At 36.8% G+C, this 20,506-nt stretch overlaps 1 protein-coding gene across 3 annotated transcripts in view; it reads left to right on the plus strand.

The window, feature by feature from the left end:
• LOC129245664 (uncharacterized) overlaps positions 1–20,506 on the plus strand; it is a 40,642-nt gene that overhangs the window by 13,787 nt on the left and 6,349 nt on the right. For all 3 annotated transcript variants that reach the window (XM_054883991.1, XM_054884000.1, XM_054883984.1), the window contains exons 2-6: positions 11,338–11,760; positions 11,918–12,128; positions 19,667–19,902; positions 19,994–20,079; positions 20,153–20,455. In XM_054883991.1, coding sequence (XP_054739966.1) covers positions 11,568–11,760; positions 11,918–12,128; positions 19,667–19,902; positions 19,994–20,079; positions 20,153–20,455 — 1,029 coding nt within the window. In that variant the 5' untranslated portion in view covers positions 11,338–11,567. The remainder of the gene's footprint in view (positions 1–11,337; positions 11,761–11,917; positions 12,129–19,666; positions 19,903–19,993; positions 20,080–20,152; positions 20,456–20,506) is intronic.

Here is a 20,506-nt window from a genome sequence, read left to right on the forward strand (position 1 = left end):
AAAAAGAAGCAACTGCCACGAGCAACGATGTTTTTTTGGATGAACTGATCAATTTCATCATCAGCTTCCTTGTGTAGTTCCCGATTCAGATTAAATTTTGTGTCTGCAGTTGGATTGCTTTTAAATTTATTAAAATATTCAACCCGACAGATTTTGTGATAAAATAAGTGCGGAGGCTCGTTAGAAAGTGACTTAAATAATTCACTATCTCTCACAACATCCAAATATTGTGCCAAGGCTTCAATGAGAATTTTTTTTCTCCTCTGACAAGTGGTGCCTGACGTCCTTTGGATTTTTTATATTTTTTATTACAAAATGCACAAATATCCTGCTCCACAATTAATGCTGCCTCGGTTAATTTTTCACCTGAAGGTTCTTGTATGGCAGATTGACCTTCCTGATGTGTTTGTTCTATTTCGTGAGCAGAGGAAGTGCTTTGTGTCGGTTCATCTGGGAAAATATATTTGAATACAAAAAAAAATTATAATCGGAACTAGTATTATATTCCTTCCCTTATTACAGTAAAATAAATATTTTCATACCTGTTTGAACTGAAATATCCGATGTAAGTGCCTTTTTTTCATAATACTTTTTCATGACTGATAAGAACATTTTATGGCATTTTATATGATAGCCGTCATCACATTCTGATGCTGGTAAAATAACATCTTTATATTTTAAATTAAATTTTTTCCGAATGTCCAACACTTCCCGGCACTTTTTTAAAGTATGCACGGTAAAAGCAACGAGTTTATCATTTGTACTTTTACTGTTACAAAACATGCACTTGATGGAAGATTCCATTTTAAATAACAAGTAAGAGAATCGAACGGAAAGTTAAAATTTACGTCTTTACTAGCCAACACTGTGGAAAGAACTAACTATACATGACGTCGTACTTTGGGTCCGGAAACTGTTGTCCTTGAATACCGCCCCTATTGTATTGCAGGCAGATGGCGACTTATGAATCACCATTCAAAATTCCTAGTGAAAAAGTAGAGCCAGCGCGTGTGAGAGAGACAGTATATAAACGATATACGCTCTCTCTCACGCGCCCACATTCACGTAAGTCGGTCTCGCTCGCACTCACAGGAATGAAATTTTCCAAATTTTCCATGTGATGGGACCATCAAAATGGGCTTGCTCTACACATTTCATCAATTTATTGTATTGCCAATGTCGTGTAAAAAAGACAGCCGGTATAAAATATGTTGACTTGTGCTTTCATCAACGCACTTTCAACATGGGCTGGCAGTACTTTGGGACCATGAGAATGGGCTGGCAACCATCGTTTCATTTTATACAGACCGTAAATGAAATTCTGTTAAAATTTCAAGTGGTATAAAATATGTTGAGTAAATGTTTTTTATTAACAATTTTAAAAAATAAAAACGCATAATTAAGACCGCTATTGAGCAGCCAGCCCGCCGGATATCGATTCTAGTATTAAAAAACTAGTCTCACACAAAATTTCAAGAAGTATAAAATATGTTGGGTTTTTTGGTCATGAGCTCTTAGACTAGTAAAATAGGGATGAGCTGGTGGACTCAAAATATTTTACATAGACTTTTTTTTAGAATTTATGCAAAAAAAAAAATGTAAATCCGGTCAGTGTGCAATAATGAGACTTTTGCGTAGAATGCTCGGATTGGAATGCAATTAGGCGCCGTGGGATGTTTTTCTTGATGCTTTCCATTTCAATTCAACCGGGCTATTCGGGTCATGTTCTTCGATTTCGATGTAACTCTCTGGTCAAAATAATGAGACACGTATTTTTTTGTTCGCCCGAAAAATTTTTTTTTTCAAGATTTATCGGCAATTTGGTTTTTTGGCTCAAAATCGATTTTTTTAATTATATAAGAAACATTTTTAAACAAAATTATTAAAATCGGTTCATTTTTGACTAAGTTATGAGCCTTTAAAAAAAATGTTTCTTATATAAATAAAAAAAATCGATTTTGAGCCAAAAAACAAAATTGCCGATAAATCTTGAAAAAAAATTTTTTCGGGCGAACAAAAAAATACGTGTCTCATTATTTTGACCAGAGAGCAATATATTTGAGTTACATCGAAATCGAAGAACCTGACCCGAATAGCCCGGTTGAATTGAAATTGAAAGCACCTCTTAAGATTTTTTTTTCAGTTACAAAGCAATACAAACTTTCAACGACTTACGCTGCTCAAGCTTCAAACAGGCAATGGTCTGTTTGCTTAGTTCACAAATTCGTCCCTACACTTTTGTGTATTGATCAAAAAATTATCAGTATATATGTATATATCGGGTCTTTTTGTAGCTGCATGAGAACGATGAAAAACAAAATATAAATCCTTGGACTACGTGCAAAATTTTACGTAAGGATTTTGTCTTATATTTATTATAATTGGCGCTAACGTCATCTATTTGGTGTTTGCTCGAGCTCCTCCTTCAATTTGTCATGTGCGTGTTGATGCTGTTCAACAAATGCTGGGACCTACAGTTTTAAACCGACAGATTTTTTATGAGGAGCTTTTTCATAGCAGAAATACACTCAGAGAGGTTTACCATTGTCTGCCGGGGAGCGATCGCTATTGAAAAACATTTTTCTATCATTGTGGTGTTTCATGCACAGAAATTTTAACCTATGCCCTTTCGAAATAATAGTCATGAACCAACACTTTCACCTACGTCGACTGTTGCTCACTGACTTACTGGCCTACAAAATATAGCTCATAGAAGAATTCACCCAAATTATCATCGATTGCGTCGCATTTTTGCCGATTGCGCTCGTTTAGGTTTGCTATTCAGTTTTATTAGAAAAAGTACGCAAAAATTAGCCTGATCAAATAGACTATGTAACTCGTAGCCACGACGGACATATGTCGGATGTGATATTAAAAAAATTAGTGCCATGAAATTATCTTCCAGATGATAATAAAAAAATGCATTCCAACACAGTTTCTGTTTCGTATTATCATTTTAAGTTTTCAAGCTGTTGAGTCCATTTAAGTATTCGATTAATTTTTATTGAAAATATTTATGTATATAAGGGAAATATTTCTGAAAATAAATGGAGGTAAAACGTAATTTGAAACATTTAAAAAGATCTATTTTGGAAACTCATTTGGATTTCCGCCGCATCATTTATTGCCGGAATAACTAACGATTGTGGATCCTCCCGTTGGAAAACTCTTGATCCTTTGAGTTGGATACTCCCCGCAACATTTATTGTCGCATCATCAGCAAGAAGCTCTTAAAAAACACCCGATATATATAATGAGTGAAAAGAATTGTAGACATAGCGCAGCGAATAAAGATCCAGCGGCTACGTTGGCTGATTCATGTCGTCCGAATGGACACAAACGCTCCGGCTTTGAAAGTATTCCATGCGGCATCAGCTGGTGGTAGCAGAGGAAGATGAAGGCCTCCTCTACGTTGGAAAGATCAGGTGGAGAAGGACTTGACTTCACTTGGTGTGTCCAATTGCCGCCGGTTAGCACGAGAAAGAAACGACTGGCGCGCTTTGTTAAACTCGGCCAAAATCGCGTAAGCGCGATTAAGAAGAAGAGAGAAAAGAATTGTATTTTTAAAATCTGGGAAACCTTGTAAATTCTGAACAACTTCGAAAACTGCCAAGTTCGAAAAGTTTGTTGTGGAGATCTTTAATTTTTCAGAAAAACAAAAGAGTGCAACTGAAAAAAGGCAATGCAAAAAAAATATTCCGTTTCCAAAAAAAGTGAAAGAACTATGAGCAATAAAATTTATTGGGTTTCACTTATAGATGGCTTCAGTTGAATTTTTAGGTTTGCAGACGTAGTACAAATGTAAAACACCATTTGGTATTTGATAGTTGGCAATTCAGCTGCCAATCAGTAAAAAAGTTTTTTGATCGGTTGCGTAGTTGCGTATTTTGCTTTTTTATTTCCGCAAAGGAGAGAAACCGCATCGCAAGCTCATAAAAAGTTATGCGCTGTTTATGGTGACGAAGCCTTAAGAACGGCAGTGGCAAAATTGGTTAGCCAAATTTTGTTCTGGTGATTTTTCACTCAAAGATGAAAAACGCTCTGGTCGTCCAGTTGAAGTTGATGAAGCAATAATCGATTCGGATCGTCACAGTACAACACGTGAGATTGCAGAGAAGCTTCATGTACACATACATGCATTGAAAATCAACAACAACTAACTATGTTCAAAAACTCGATACATACTGAAAGAAACGCATTTAACGCAACGCATTAGCACCTGCGATTCGTTAAAGAAACGCATTGAAAATGATCCATTTTTAAAACGACTGATAACTGGCGATGAAAAATGGGTTGTTTACAACAATATCAAGCGCAAAAGATCATGGAGCAGGCCAGGTGAACTAACTCAAACAACATCAAAAGCTGATATTCATCTAAAGAAGGTTTTGTTATCAGTTTGGTGGGATTACAAAGGAATTGTCTACTTTGAACTCTTACCACCCAACCGAAGGATCATTTCTGATCTTCACGAAACACCTGGCCCAACCCCACATCATCACGGTTTCCGACGAGTGCATAGCACCACCACTGCACTCACCTCCATAAATGCCCAGATAAACCGCGGGCTTAACCAAAACCGCCCCTGCGAGAGGACAGTCCTAGTAGCGTTGGACCTGAAGAAGGCTTTCGACACAGTCAGCCATTCAACGCTACTAGATGATATTTATCAGTCGACACTTCCGCCAGGGCTGAAGAGGTGGTCCGCAAACTACCTGAACGGTCGTCATTCGTCAGTGATTTTTCGAGACCAAACATCAAAGCAGAGGAAGATTAAGCAAGGTGTACCGCAGAATGGTGTCCTTTCACCCTTGTTGTTCAATTTCTACATCTCGAAACTCCTCCAACCACCAGAAGGAGTCTCCCTGGTCTCATACGTTGACGACTGCACGATAATGGCGTCGGGCAATGACATCGATGGCCTGTGCTCCAAAGTGAACAACTATCTCACCGATCTTTCTCGCTTTTTGCATTGCGAGGAATCTACAACTTTCCCTCACTAAGTCCAGGTGGTAAGGACAAAAGTGGTCAAACTGTCTCTCAAGGTAAAAGTCGATTACACACCAATCCCGACAGTAAACAATCTCAGAATTTTGGGTGTGACCTTTGACAGTTTGCTCTCCTTCTCTGCGCACACCACCGCTCTTGCCACTAAAGTCCAAAATCGCACCAAGGTCCTCAAATCGCTGGCCGGCAGCACTTGGGGCAAAGACAAAGAATTGTTGCTATCGACATTCAAGGCAATAGGCCGGACAGTTCTAAATTATGCTGCGCCGGTCTGGTCGCCTGGAACTGGTGACACGCAGTGCATAAAGCTACAGACATTCCAAAATACTGCCATTCGGACAGCGACCGGTTGCCTCCTGATGTCCCCTATTCAACACCTTCACAATGAGGCACAGATACTCCTGTAATGGAGCACAACAAACTGCTCAGCAAGCAGTTCCTGTTAGGGTTCTACCGCAGGTTTCACCCTTGCAGACACCTGCTTGAGCCAGAGTCGCCTCCTAGGCACGTCAGGAGACACCTTTTAAACTACGCCGACAAGATCCAGGACAAAAATGACAGAAATCGACTGGACCAGACAGTGTTTAGATAGTCATTAAACGACATTCACCTGGAGACCGTCACCACCTTCTTAAGCGCCCGTCCACTGAATGCCGTAATTGGAGTCCAACCACCAGCTATAGCAAATGAAGAGCTCCAGCTTTACCGTGAGATACGCGTAACACTAGCACAATTACGTTCTGGATACTCTAGCAGATTAAACTCCTACTTATCCAGAATTGACCCCGACATACCAAACATATGTCCGGCATGTGAAGGCACCCCGCACGACACTAACCACCTTTTCACATGCCCTTTAAAACCTACTCATCTAACACCCCTCTCCCTCTGGACCCAACCTGTCGAAACAGCATGTCGACCGGTGGTACACCCTACACTGACGGGGCTTCTATTACTGTTAAAACAACAACAACAAAATATCAATTCTGATGTCTACATTGAACAACTAACGAAATTAAACAATGCAGTTGAAGAAAAGCGGCCCGAATTGATAAATCGAAAAAGTATTGTATTCCATCATGACAATGCAAGGCCACACACATCTTTGGCCATCTGCCTGAAAGATGGCAAAAGGTCATTGATCAAAATAGGCGGCATATTACAGAATAAAGTTATTTAGTTCCATAAAAAAACTGTCTTTGATTTTCTAAAAAAAATCCGCAATTACTTAGTTGCCAACTCAATATTTATATGCTAATCTTTTTTGACTAAATATTTTCTTTACCAGTGTAGTTAAATAGTTTTCGTACAACTCTTTTCTTTTATGTTGCCCAATGGAATTTATTTTTTTTGTTTTGCTTTAACAAAACTATTATATTTTTATTGCATCTTCTAACAATTCTGAACGATTACACATACGAGTACAAGCATTTTTCCATACATATGCGCATACATACATGCAAACGCTGTTTTTTTCTGCCTTTCTATTTCACTTACAATTTCTGTTTCCCGCTTTATTGTTTAAGTTATTTTTGCTTTTGTTTATTTGTGGCATTTCTCTGATTCTGGCGTGAATTCCATTTTAATTGGTTTTGATGTCTTTAATTTGGATTTATTCCAAATGCCATAATTCCAACACTTGCACACTCGATCACTTCAGATCTTTCTGTTTTTGAATTGCTAAGCAGAAATCAAGTGGATTATATCAAAAAGTATCACTTGAAAAGCACGTACATACATACATACATCCATAGATTGGCATTTACTTTGAATCGTACAAAAATGCAGTGAAATTTAAATGAAATAAATTAAAATTTTGCGAAGTGTTCCTATGAGCATTTAAGTAGCACTAAAAACTTCTTCAATATCGTGAGTAGTAATGCGCATTAGGTTTGCCTAATAAACAGAAGTTAGCGGATGTATACGTACAGTTGCGAACACGAAAACAGCAGTACCAAAAAATGTTAGGATTTACAAAACAAAAATGTAATCTGTAATGTTATTCGAAAGTTTTTTAATCCAGTGGAAAGAAGTACTGAGTTTGTTGCATAGTGTAATCAAAACAACGTGCTATTGATTATCTCAAATATTTTCGACTAATGGGTTGTCAACAAATTAGTGCATACTTACAGATTTTTTCTGATCTAATGTGATGTATGTACATACATACATACATACATACATACATACATATTCTACAATCCTGGTGCAGCTAATTTTAGTTGCGATTTGATAGATGAATCGATTTAGGTAACTACGTGCATATGTATGTATTTACATTGTGTCAAAAAAGTGCCGGGAATTGTTCAATGAAACGGAAAATAATTGTTTAATCGTCAAAATAAATTTTTTCGCCTTCAAAATAGGCAACATTCGAAGCAATACACATATCCCAACGATTAGCCCAGTCATCTAATCACCTTTTAAACGCGTTTGAAGAGATCTTCTGCCGTTCCTTCAGCGAATTCCCCTTAATGGCCTCTACCAACTCACAGCTGCGTCCGCGGAGTGGCAATTCGAGCTTTGGGAAAAGGAAAAAGTCACAGGGGGCTAAATCCGGTGAATATGGTGGTGCTTCGATGGTATATATCGAGTTTTTCGTCAAAAAGTGTTCACAATATGAGCCTTGTGAGACGGTGCGTTATCATGGTGCAAGATCCATGAGTTTTTTTGCCAAAAATTGGTCCGTTTCCTACACACATTCTCTCTCAAACGTCGTATAACTTCCAAATAATGTTCTTTATTTACCGTAGAACCATTTCGAACGAATTCCGAGTGCACAACACCAGGATAATCAAAGAAAATGAGGAGCATGACTTTCACTTTTGACCAACTTTAACGAGGTTTTTTGGGTTTCGGTTCATGTGGATAGCACCATTCAGCCGCCTGTTGACTGGTTTGCATGTCAAACTCATGTACCTACGTCTCACCACCTGTTATGATGCACTGGATAAACGTTTGGTCCGAATTCACTTGCTCAAGCATGTCTTAAGCCACTTTCTGCCTTCGATGCATTTTTTGAAAGAAATTCAACTCTCTTGGAACAAGTCGAGCGCCACGCGTCTCATGCCAAATTGATGGTGTAAAACTTAAATGATTATTTTCCAGCCACATTTTCTTGTCATTGTCGACGTTTTCATCCGTTGAAGACGTTGATAGGCGACCAGGTCGGACCAAATCTTCCACGACTTATCGGCCCTCTGCAAAAGCCTTATACCACTCGTGTTTCCGTGTTTTTGATAAAGCACACTCGCCATAGGCATTCTGCAACATTTTCAATGATTCGGCACACGAAATCCCGTTCAAAACACAAAATTTAAGACAAATTCTTTATTCGATATTTTTATCCATAGTGAAAATCGCAGAGCACACCTGCGGTTGACTGATATAATTAAACGCCAAAAACAAGCTAATTGACAGATCACGCCAAACTCTGCGACACTATAGAGGATAGATGTACCAACATTCCAGCAAAAAAAAATTAGACATACTTGTATGTGTCACGCGCACTTTTTAAATGACCAATTCCCGATATTTTTTTGACAGAATGTACATATATTACATATATACAGAATCGAAATTCGATCTCTTTTCACCTAAGTAAAATAAGATTAATTCAAAGCATTTTGTTGGTATTTTGCACGGTTCTGCCAGCATTTATCAAATAGCAAAACCAGTACTATATAAAGTACTAATGGCATTGTGGGCATTTAACAGAAATATGGTAAAGACATTAACGGCCCTTACGGAGCTTGAACAGTTTTTTTCTCTTTTTTCTTTAATTACGCAGTGATGCGAAATGGAAGTTTGTGTATCCGCACTTGGTAAAAAAAATTTAAATGAAAGTTTACACTTTCATAACAAATATATTATACATACGTATTTAAAGAAAAACTAGCAGTTTTATTTGTTTAAAAAAAATGCTATAAAGCCTAAAAACACATGGCAAAAACTATGAAAATAAAAAACTACATTTATCGCCTGATGCTATGCGATAAATTCCACCACAACCACGCATAAGTATATATTATATAAGCATTAACCCTTTGGGGACGGATCCGTTCGACAGGCGAGCGTTGCTGAGGACGAGAGGTATTGGAGTGCGCAGTAAAAAAAATGAACGTTATAAAAACTGCTTTCACTGTTAATGTTGAAATGCCTGGGTGGATTCCTTATTGCACGAATTGCACTTCCACTTGACGAAGTAATGCCGTCATCTTCCGTCTTATCAGATTCAAAGTAATATTCGTCAGAATTGTCGCTATCTAACGTATCATCTCTAGATCATTTAGCCTTCGCGCGGAGGATAAAATATAAAATATATAAAAAGCCGGCTGGTTCCTCTGGCAGTGACACTGAGAGACTGAATCGAAAAACTGAATTTCGTTCTGACCGTCTCACATCTTAAGTTTACATTATAAGGAAGATAAGACTACATCGCTAATGGCCACTAATATCTTTGAATGAAAACGTGACTCTTTTACTATTCCTATGCGTATCTTATCGCTCAGAACGACGGACGTCGCGAGTCTGGCCGCTACGAACTAATATGGGCGGCTATATGCCGACATGCGTCCGGAACGGTAAAACGGCTTGGGCGGCTATATGCTGATACTCGTCCCCAAAGGGTTAAAGTAGAGTTTTTTTTTGTTAAGCTCAATTTGGGGTCCCTATTTGCGAAAAAAAGAGGTTGTCTGTAAAGTCGGTTTACTGACGATAGTTTAACGTGACAACGTCATAAGAAAATATTCATGGAATGGTTGCAATTTTCAAAACAAAATTTTAATTTTATTTGTTTGATAGATATTTTGTATGGATATAGAGGAGGAGGTAAATGGAATTGCAATGGAATAGGTCAAGTTACATTTACACAAACGTGAAAAATGACGAAACATTTATCAAATTCATGAAAGATATCTTCAATTTCTATTGTGCATCAGACGTTAATAAGTCAACAACACTAAGAGGCACCATCATCGATTTGCCTTTTTCAAGACATTTTACACTCGAAACACTCCCTTTCATTTCCTACTTTTTCTATCATCGTCCTATTCTCAACAGAGAAATGGTTCATTACCATGCACACAGGAAGAAGGCATATGCAAATACAAGTATGTGAATTTATATACAAATGCGCATATACATACATATACATACATATATATGCTCACTCAAGTAGGACAGAGCCAGATGTCGAACGTTGCCGAACGCGGAGGCCGATTGTGCTCTTTGTCGTTCGTTCCGCGCTCTCGCTTGCAGTTCAAGCACATTAGCTTACATTTGCTTGCGTACGGAATAGATTAGTATATTTGATATGTCCATATGACTTGTGTGCATCTTTACATATAGATTTGTTCTTTTTGAAAATTGCGCGAAATTGTATATGTATATGCATGTTTATATACATATATTAGTATACAACATATCTTATAAGGTATATGGTAAATATTACCATACATTTTTTCCTTCATATATAATAAAAAAATTAATAATAATAACATTAAAACAACAGGTATTATTAACAAACTTGGTTTTATTTTAAATTCTTCAAGTAAATCAATTTAATAATAATCAATAAGAAGGCATATGCAAATACAAGTACGTGAATTTATATATGTACATATGCGCATATACATACATATACACGCTCATTTAAGTAGGAGAGAGCAAATAAGCAAGGTAACGACAAATGAGCAAGGTAACGACAAATGAGCAAGGTAACACTAATGAGCAAGGTAACGACACATTTTTTCGTGCGTGCAGCCGGCTAAATCGAATTATAAGACGTTATCACGTCAAAAGTTTGTTGTAAGTTCAAATTTTGTTTTTAAGTATTGCAGTATTTGGTTTTTTTTTGTTTTTGTCTGGAATACATTTTTATCCACGAGACTATTCACCTCTTGTAAAATGTCCGTTCGTTCTAAGGTGGGCTTAGCCAGATCCTACAAAAAAAAATGTTTTGCTGGGGTTTACTCCGTTATTCTACTCCTTTTTAGTATTTATCATAAATATTTGTGCTTTTCATATAAATAATACATTTTGGCGAAATGCTAAATTTGAGGTCATTTAAAGACAGCCTGCATTTATTCTTACCTGATTTACTCGAATCATTTAGTCATTTATAGTCGTAGCTTCAGCTTAATAAAAGTCTAATAAAATACAAAATTTGTCTATAATAAATCAAAAATTATAGCCCTCAAAGCGAAATCTCTTAAAGTCACATAAGTTGTTTGGACAAAAGCTCACAGCATTAATCAATATTTCTCGAATTACTCGCATTTATTATATTTTTATTAAATATTTAAAATATTCGTTTTTTTCATTTTGCAGAACTATCAAATTTTTCTCTCTGTATACTCTACGCTACAAATCAACATGAAGCATCCAAATATTTTCGTTGATGTAATGAAGTAATTAAGAGGAATTCTCGCCAACACGAACAGCTATCGGTAACCAACCGAGTCGACGACCCCTGTTAGGAATATCGATACAACCCAATACAAGCAAACCAACCAAATCAAGTAGAAGCTGCAGTGAACACAAAAATATTAGTGCATAAAATGTCAATGCTGCCATTAGCCGGCAGTGTCCCCGGTACACATCTACGTCCACAATCATTGGCTGGCCCAGAGCGTGAACCTGTGCAATTTACGGTTAATTTGGTTGGCGCACCGCCCGAAGTTGAACAGCTGGTCGAACAAATCAAACACGTTGCCGAACAGTTTCTCTATCACTGGAAAACCTTCCCAATAGGTGAGTGATTTTACAAATTACATACACACGCACATACATAAATAAATAGGCACATTGCTGCTGTATCAATACAACAAATGAAGATGATGATGAGGCTGATTAACTTTGCTTTATTGCATTACCACTCTTTCGTGCCGATTGGATGATGGGACTGCAGTACTCCCGCAACCGCTAGCCGCTACGACACTCGCGCTGACCGCCAACAATGCGACGAACAGCGTCAGTAACCGCAACAAAACGCGAGCGATTAATTTGCGCGACCTATTTATAGCACCGCCCTTTGATGAGTTAGATGCCGTTGCATCAGATGGCAGCGGTGAACCGCGACGCCTCACCAATTCACAGCTGAAGTCATTGCGCGAGACTGGGTGAGCTATTCTAACGATTTTATAATTGTTTGAAAGATTCTTTTTATGTATTTTTTTATTTTATTTTTTTTTTGTTTGTGGTCATTGTTGTATTCTGTTGTAATTGTTTCTGTTTCTGTTTTAATTTTTTTTATTTTTGGATTGTCTCGATTATTATTGCTAACAATGCGGGTCAATTTATATATTTCTTTGTGCGCAGATCTGCTTTTGCTTGATTGACAAAGCAGCGCTAAGAAAAGCTGAAAATTGTTTTCTTATAAAAAATTGTATTTCAGAAAACATTACAGTAGTGATTTAAACAAGCAAACATTTCAAATTAGTATATATCTTCTTCATCACATCTACATATGCCTAACCTAAAGCCTTTGAAAATATCGCACTTCATCGCTCACGCTTGGCTTGGAGAGATTTTCTTAAACGAACTCATTTTTAGATATTGCGCTTACAATTTATGAAATTTTATTTTACACTTTTCACATAAATGCCACTGAAAAAGGGTTCTTCAAGTTTGAATGCATATTTTCAAATAATCTTTTAGACACTTCTAGCGTTTTCTTTTCTCGTAATTATGTTACATTTATTTTGCTTAGCGCGGAACTAAAATTTTCATTTTCATGTTCATAAGGTTGCGTGTTCTTTTCTCAAACAGTTGCACTCTGATCAAGCAAAAAGACAGCATTTTCCGCCCTCTACAAAAAGTGAGGTTGAACGTTGTCCAGCTGATTTTAATTTATCTGTGTACATAAGTTCGTCAAAATAGTTTTGCGAAAACGTTAATTGATATAAAAAAAAATGGAAGTAGGTGAGGTTAGGTTATGTTGAGTGGATGTCATCCAACACATTTATGCCTGAATAGTCCCATTAGGAGCACGGCCTTTACACTCTTGAGTCTTATCTGAACCAACCTGTGAATTTAATGAGTTTTGTTAATTTCGGCAACCCTATTTCCGAGACCTCTCTGTCAATGCTGCCAATATAGGCGAATCCGAGCGTGGTAAGCCTTTTTCTGTATAGAGCAATGCATATACAGGGTGGGCCATATAGCGTTTGCTTTTTAATCAACTATTTTTTTGAGAATGGTAACACAAATGACATGTTAAATGTGTTCATAATTTAGTTAAAGGTTTAACATTTACGAAATGGGACGCTATACGCTTGAACAAAATTGGGAAATATTGAAAACCTATTTCCAAAGTGGTGACTCTTCTTCTTTTCTGATTTTCACATCGGTGGCTACGTCAATAAGCAAAATTGTCGGATTTGGGGCTCAGAAAATCCACACGTTACTGTAGAGAAGCAAATGCATCCACAACGAGTCACTGTTTGGTGCGGTTTTTGGTCTGGCGGCATCATCGGGCCATTTTTTTTACAGTTAGAGTAAATGGCGAGCGTTACCGTGACATGCTCAACGAGTTGTTTCCAAAAATTGAAGAGACGACATTTGGTTTCAACAGGACGGTGCAACTTGTCACACTATCAAAGTTACACTCGAACTTTTGGCTACCGTTTTTGAAAACCGAATAATCAGCCAAAATTCCGATATCAATTGGCCGCCTCGGAGCTGTGATTTAAGCCCGTTGGACTATTTTTTGTGGGGAGCCGTTAAGGACAAATGCTATGCGAACCATCCAGAGACGATTGATGCTTTAAAACACGAAATCGAAGTTGCCATTCATGAAATTGGAGCCCAAACAATCGAAAATGTGCTTAAAAATTGGGTTGATCCAATGGCCTACTGTAAAGCCAGTCATTCGAACAATATTATTTTTCATTCATAAATGACAATGTTCAATCCTCAAAATACAAAAAAAAGTTTGAAAAAATATTGATTAGTTTTTTTTTATAGCCGATTCAAAAAGCAAATTTTACATGGCCCACCCTATACACAGAAGTTGTTCCACGGTTTCCTTTTCTTCAATATCTTGACAGCTTCGACAAAAGTCATCATATAGTACCCCTAGTCTATTTGCATGCCTTCCAATTCGACAATGCCCTGTTGGTACCCTTATCGTGTTTCTTATATAGTGTGTCCTAAGATTCAGTAGCGATTTTATGCGGCCGTGGTTCCATTTTGGTCAAGTTTACCTGCTTATTTAGCAAAAAGACGATTGCCTCTAATGGACATTAGCAGTATTGATAGATTGTATATATATATATTCATAATTTGCACGTAGCTAAGGGAATCGGTATTAATGCACCGCAGATAATTATTCATCTGGGTGAATGTTTAGTGTTGTAGCTTTCCTTGCAAACTCATCTGCTTTGCAATTATCCTCTATATTTCTATGACCTAGTTTATTTTAAAATATTGCGTTACTTCACGTAATAATTTAACGTTTTTGACGAGTATTTTACTGACTGATTTATACTTCCCTTGTATTTAAGGGTATCTTCTTTATCCTCTGTATCCTCTCTTATGGCGATAACTTCCGACTGAAAGACGCTACGGTGATTAGGCAAGCGGAAGGATGCACTGATGCTTAGCTTTTCAGAGTAAACTCCTCCACCTACCTGTTCATCAAGCTTAGATCCATCAATAAATATACTGACTCTATTTTCGTCATCTATCGTATCACTGTCATAGTCCCCTTTTGAAAGGAATATTGTGGTAAAGAGCTTATTACTTAAAATGAAGCCTTAAACTGTTAGAAAAATCTGTAGTAGCTGGAATAGTGGAACGTTTTTCTAATATAGTCGAAGAACCTTTATCATTGAATGTTTTTACGGAGGCAAGTTCCCTGAGCCTCAATGCTGAGTTGGCAGCTAGTTGTTTACCATATAAGTCAGTTGGCAGTAAGTATAAAATTACTTTTAGTGTATGCTGTGGGGCTGGTTCTAAGAGCTCCACTTATACATATGCTTGCTGCTCTTTGAATGCGAGCCAATCTGTTCACAATAATAATTTTATCAAGTGCTGGTCACCATAGTAATATTCCGTACAGTACAATCGCTCTCAATACAACCAGTGAACTATTTTCAGAGACAACCACCAAGTTAACCCTATGGTTTTCTTGCATGAATAAAGTGCTGTTGAGGTTTTACTAACTCGCTTCTACATTTAATTTCCAATTAAGCTTTCTATCTGGTATCAGGGAAGCACTTTCGCTGAACGAATGTCGGGAGTCTTACATCCGGTAAATGTTTCCTAGTAAATAATACCAGTTCTTGGTAGCGTTTACGACTAGTCCACATGACATCGACCATTGGCTACCTCATAAGCTCTGCATAATTTCACAGAGTGTGTTCGGAAATTTTCCTCTTACCACCAAAGCAACATCATCGGCATAAGCCACAACACATGTGCTACTCTCTTCAAGGTTCTTCAGCAATTTATTCAATGTCAGAACCCAGAAGAGTGGAAACAGTACGCCGCCTTGAGAGTTCTTCGCATCAAAATGGAAGTAAATTGGTTTATTTTATTATATTTACTATTAAATTGTTCTTTTCGCATATGCACTTATGGCTGCATTTTCGTAATGGCCAGATGACATTTTTTTGTCGAGAAAAGAAAACGCTATTAACTTATTTTGATATTTATTTTGCGCTTAACGCTTCGTTTGTACAATAATTGTACAGAAGTGCACTTTACTTTTTTCAATTTTTTTCATTATTTTTACTCAATATGGTATCATATTAATCTGTATTCTGTATTCTTAAAATTCAAAACTCTATTTATACAAACAAACCTATTTGCAAATGTTGTTGTAAAAATATTTCTGTAAAGCTTGCAAAAGGACAGATACGGCAAACCGAAGAAATTGACTTTGGAACAATTGGAAACAATACGTAAAAATGGGTAAATACCGATCAAATGAAATGAATTCAAAATATACGTGCCTCAGTGCGCAATTCAAATATTTCTTTAATTTTAAATAAAATTTTATTTTTTTTTTTAATTTTTTGTTTAATGGTCTACGTACTAAGTTCATACATACATACTTACATACATTACATATGCCTATGTATGTACACCTAGTAAGAATTAAAACTAGAAAAAAAATTGTTTTTTATGTGTGTGTTCTCATTTCTGTGCGTGTTTGTGCTGAAATATGTTGAAATTATTTCCGTTTGAAGCATTAAAAATTTGGTTATAGAAAAAAATTTGGTTATTATTATTGCAGAATGATGGATGTTTTAAAGTCTTAATTTGCACATGTTCTTTTTTAATGAAAATATGGCAATAATTTATGCCAACGTATAAAATATTTCATACAAGGTGGGTCAAAATTGATCACGATGCTGGGACCAAACCATGAGAGATTGAGTCATAAGTTAAGTAAAAAGTTGTTTCTCCGATTTCAAAATCTATATAGGATAATTTTTTATTTATTTTTATTTTTTATTTTTGTTCTAAGAAAAACAAGTATTTCTTCTCTTTAAGGGGTTCGTAGTTCAGCAGCGCCAAAAACGCGCTAAAAGAAAAACGTAGTAGTTATAGTCTGTCGAGCCGGATTTTTGAATATCGAAAAATTTTGCAATTTACGGCATTTAAAAAGAAGTATGTGTTTTATGCCATAAATATCACTCTTTAATTATGTTTATAAATTGTTTAATAAAAATGTCAAACATCAAATCTATAGAGAGAACACTTTCGAATATTAAAAAAACCGCATCAAAAAAATTTTAAAAACTGTATGCGTTATCATGCAGACTGTGCCGGAAAAAGTAGTTTCAAGAAAAACGAGTTTAAACTTTCAAGCTACCTCAAGCGAAGGACAGCTACCTGTGCGCATCAAACTCTTGTCAGGCAGTTACATTTTCTACCATAACTTTGTATCTATGGGGAATTTTTACAATCGACTTCCGCAGAAATACGCCTAAAACTATAGAGAATAATAATCTGTAAAAAAAACGATTTTTTGAAAATTCTGTACATATGTAACCCTTTAAAAATTGTATTATATTTTTATAAATCGAGATAAGCTAATTTTTTGAAGTGAAACTTCTTTTGTCTCGAAGGATGAAACGCTGTGAGGAGTAAAACCATAGCGTTTCATCGATATGTGACGCTACGCCAGCGCCATCTGTTAAAAGCGTGGCGTGGATGAAACGCTGTGAGGAGTAAAACTACGCTAAACTACGTAAAACTCACGCTATGCCAGCGCCATCTGTTAAAAGACTGGCGAAATATGGCAACAATGATTGCAATTTGTCAATATGACATTTGATTGACGGCCGCCGTAGCCGAGTGGGTTGGTGCGTGATCACCATTCGGAATTCACAGAGAGGTCGTTGGTTCGAATCTCGGTGAAAGCAAAATTAATGAAAACATTTTTCTAATAGCGGTCGCCCCTCGGCAGGCAATGGCAAACCACCGAGAGTATTTCTGCCATGAAAAAAATCTGCTCATAAACATATCATAAAACAAAATGAAATAAATGTATAAAAAAAAAAAAAAAAATTTTCTTGTGATTCGAACCAAGGATTTCGGATCGGAAGCCCACATTGCTAGCCGCTGGGCTATTGCGCTGTGCTGTCGCCGCAAAATAATGTATCATAAATCTGTTTACCATACCAAAGACCATACACTTTGCGAACGCATTTCGGTGGAAACAGTTGACAGTTCTCCCAAACACAATATTATTAGTAACGCGAGACGCGTCATAGAGTGTGTGTGTAGTTTTGAGCAAATCTTACAAACATATTTTGTTTTGTTGATTGATTTCTGTTAAATATGGCATCAAATCAACAAAAACGGAAACCGAAAACAGGTGCTGAACGGCAACGTGAGTATTTGGAGCGTAAAAAATTAAGAGCTACTGTTGAACACCGTGACAGTGAATCCTCCGGTTGTACGATAAGTGATAATTTGTCATCTGTGCATCAGGATATCGATGAAGAACATTTCTCCGTAAATCGATCAGTCGATGGGCGGTCATTTCATCAGTATCATGGACCTAATTATGTTGTCTGAGTTGCTAGGACAACATGATCATCAAATTCCGATGATTTTAAGTGGCGACTTTAATGTCAATTTTGCAGAAGAGCGATCAAAGACTCTAATAAGTTTCCTCAAAGAAAAATTAAATTTAAATATGGTTAATGATGGTGAAGTACCAACAACAAGATGCGGAACTACCATTGATGCAGTATTTCATCGATACCTTGATAGATTAGAATGTAGATCATTTTTTACGTATTTCAGTTACCATAAAGCCCTTGTTTCATTTTTGGAAAACGAATCCAATAATGATAATGACAATGCCGAGAACCAAATGTAATTGAGTACAATAAATTCATTTCTTTTTATATTAAAATAAATAAATAATTCTGTTTAATAAAATTCCATTCCATGCTGTCCATGACTTCTGCATGCATTATATTGAAATAATAGTTAAATTATTGATTTGTTGATAAAAGAAGTTTCACTTCAATCGTGCGGGTTCCGTGAACTACCACACACTTTCTTTTTTTTTATACTTGAAACTCATGTTGCCAAAATATGTCGTGTGTTTTCAAAAATTCTAAAGAAAATGTGAATTACAAAAGTGAATTTGCCTACTTAGGTGCATTCTATGCTTAAATTTTACCGGCCACGTTGCTATTAGACACTAAATTTCATGTTATATTGACTTAAAAACGTGCATGCTTTCAATTGTGTTTAATGCTTTTACATAACTCACCCTGTATAACTCATCCTGTATATACAAACATAAGATCCCAAGCCAGTTTGTGGAGTTTTATTTTTAATGTCGTACGTGTGCTTGTATAAATGTTTCCAATTTCCAAATGAATCTAGTCGATTTCTTAGCTCATTAAGCTTTGTAACATTGTTGCTGTAACCCAGTGCGAAAGTATGTACATATGTATGCAGTGTAACCTCTTCTAACGGACACCTCCATTGAGCGCACATATTTTCTATACCAAATCGTATGTATCAGAAGAAGTTACCCTCTTTTGAGTACACCTCTCTTAGACGGCCAAAAAGCTGAATGACTGACGGTGTGTGTCCGCCCTAGAGAGGTTTGACTGTATTTGTACATACATATATTAATAATTATTTTCTGTAAGTTTTACGGATATGCCAAAACGCTAAAATGCTTTCCAAAAATTTCTAACCAATCATTTCATTGAGGCCTGTTTCTACTTTACTTTTTCCTTCTGTTTAGCTGCCTTACAACAAGAAATATGAAATGGTAAAACAAGCATTCGGGAAACGCTCAAGCTACTTTACGCATTCGCGGCACGCATTCCAGTTAAAATTAATACAAACTTATTACGAAAAAAAAACACTAAAAAAATAAAAAATAGAAAAAAAAAACAAAAGACAATTTCCTTTTTATGTTCTGCGTTTTACTAGGAGCTGCAGAAATTATGCAGACACAAACAAAGTCTTTCAGTTTTGTATGCATTTGCTTAGTAGCTCTTTGGCATGTCTCCTCTCATTCCATTGAAGCGCTTCTGCCGCCATATAACGCCCATAAAGTATTCCTTATAGTAGTAAATTTCCTCAAACTGATTTATTTTATTGATTCTTACTTACTGCTTCTTTCCTTCCTTCCTTTTTCATACTTGTTTTTTTTTTTTTGTTTATGCAGTGAATTCGATGTGCCCAGCTTACACTTCCCCGGTCAGGTGCACAAGTGGCGGTTGTCGCAGCTGCTGCAGAAAGGTACATTGCGTGCGCATGACTCGTTTCTCAGCGATTTAGCGCTAGCTGCACGTTTTATTGTTGTAACGGCGCGTGCGCGCATTTTCGGACATTTCTTTTCCGTGGTTCATGCCGCACAAGCGCTACTAGATGGCATAGTCAAGCTGATAGATATGTTTATCGGTGCGTAGCTCGTTTAATAAAATTAACTGAACAAATTTTTTTTTGTATTTATGTAAATTTGATTTTTTATCGCCTTTCCGCTATTTTGTAGGCGTACCGGCTTTACTTGCCCATAATTTAGATTATAAAATCAAAGAGGAGCGTTGTCGTTTTCTAATAGCGGAGTTGGTGTGCCGCGTAAGTGTTCCATTATTTAAGTAATCCACAAACTCCATTTTATGCGCCTTTTTTGTGTTTTTCCGTATTTTAGCCCGAGTTCGAGGACTGTTTGGATGGGCTTTGTGCGTTTGTGCGAAAAATGCTGAGGCGTGCCACAATGGAGAAATTCGATTTCAATAGCTGTGAGGTGACACAACCGGTGCCATATCTCTTTCTTACGCCTAAGGGTCAGGAGATTGATTTGCGTCTATTCTGTCGTGACGTCATGCGTAAAGCGTTGCCGGTGCTTATCGGCATACTGGAGCGTGAGACACGTGGCTGGTTTTTGCATTTTCGTGAGCGCCTCATTGCAGAGTTGCGCGCGAAAAAACTCAGCGACAAAGAAATCGAGGAGGTAATGAGGACGAAATGTGGTAATTATTATTACGATTGATTTTAACATAAA

The sequence above is a fragment of the Anastrepha obliqua genome, chromosome 1, assembly GCF_027943255.1.
Source record: "Anastrepha obliqua isolate idAnaObli1 chromosome 1, idAnaObli1_1.0, whole genome shotgun sequence".
Lineage (NCBI taxonomy): Eukaryota > Metazoa > Arthropoda > Insecta > Diptera > Tephritidae > Anastrepha > Anastrepha obliqua.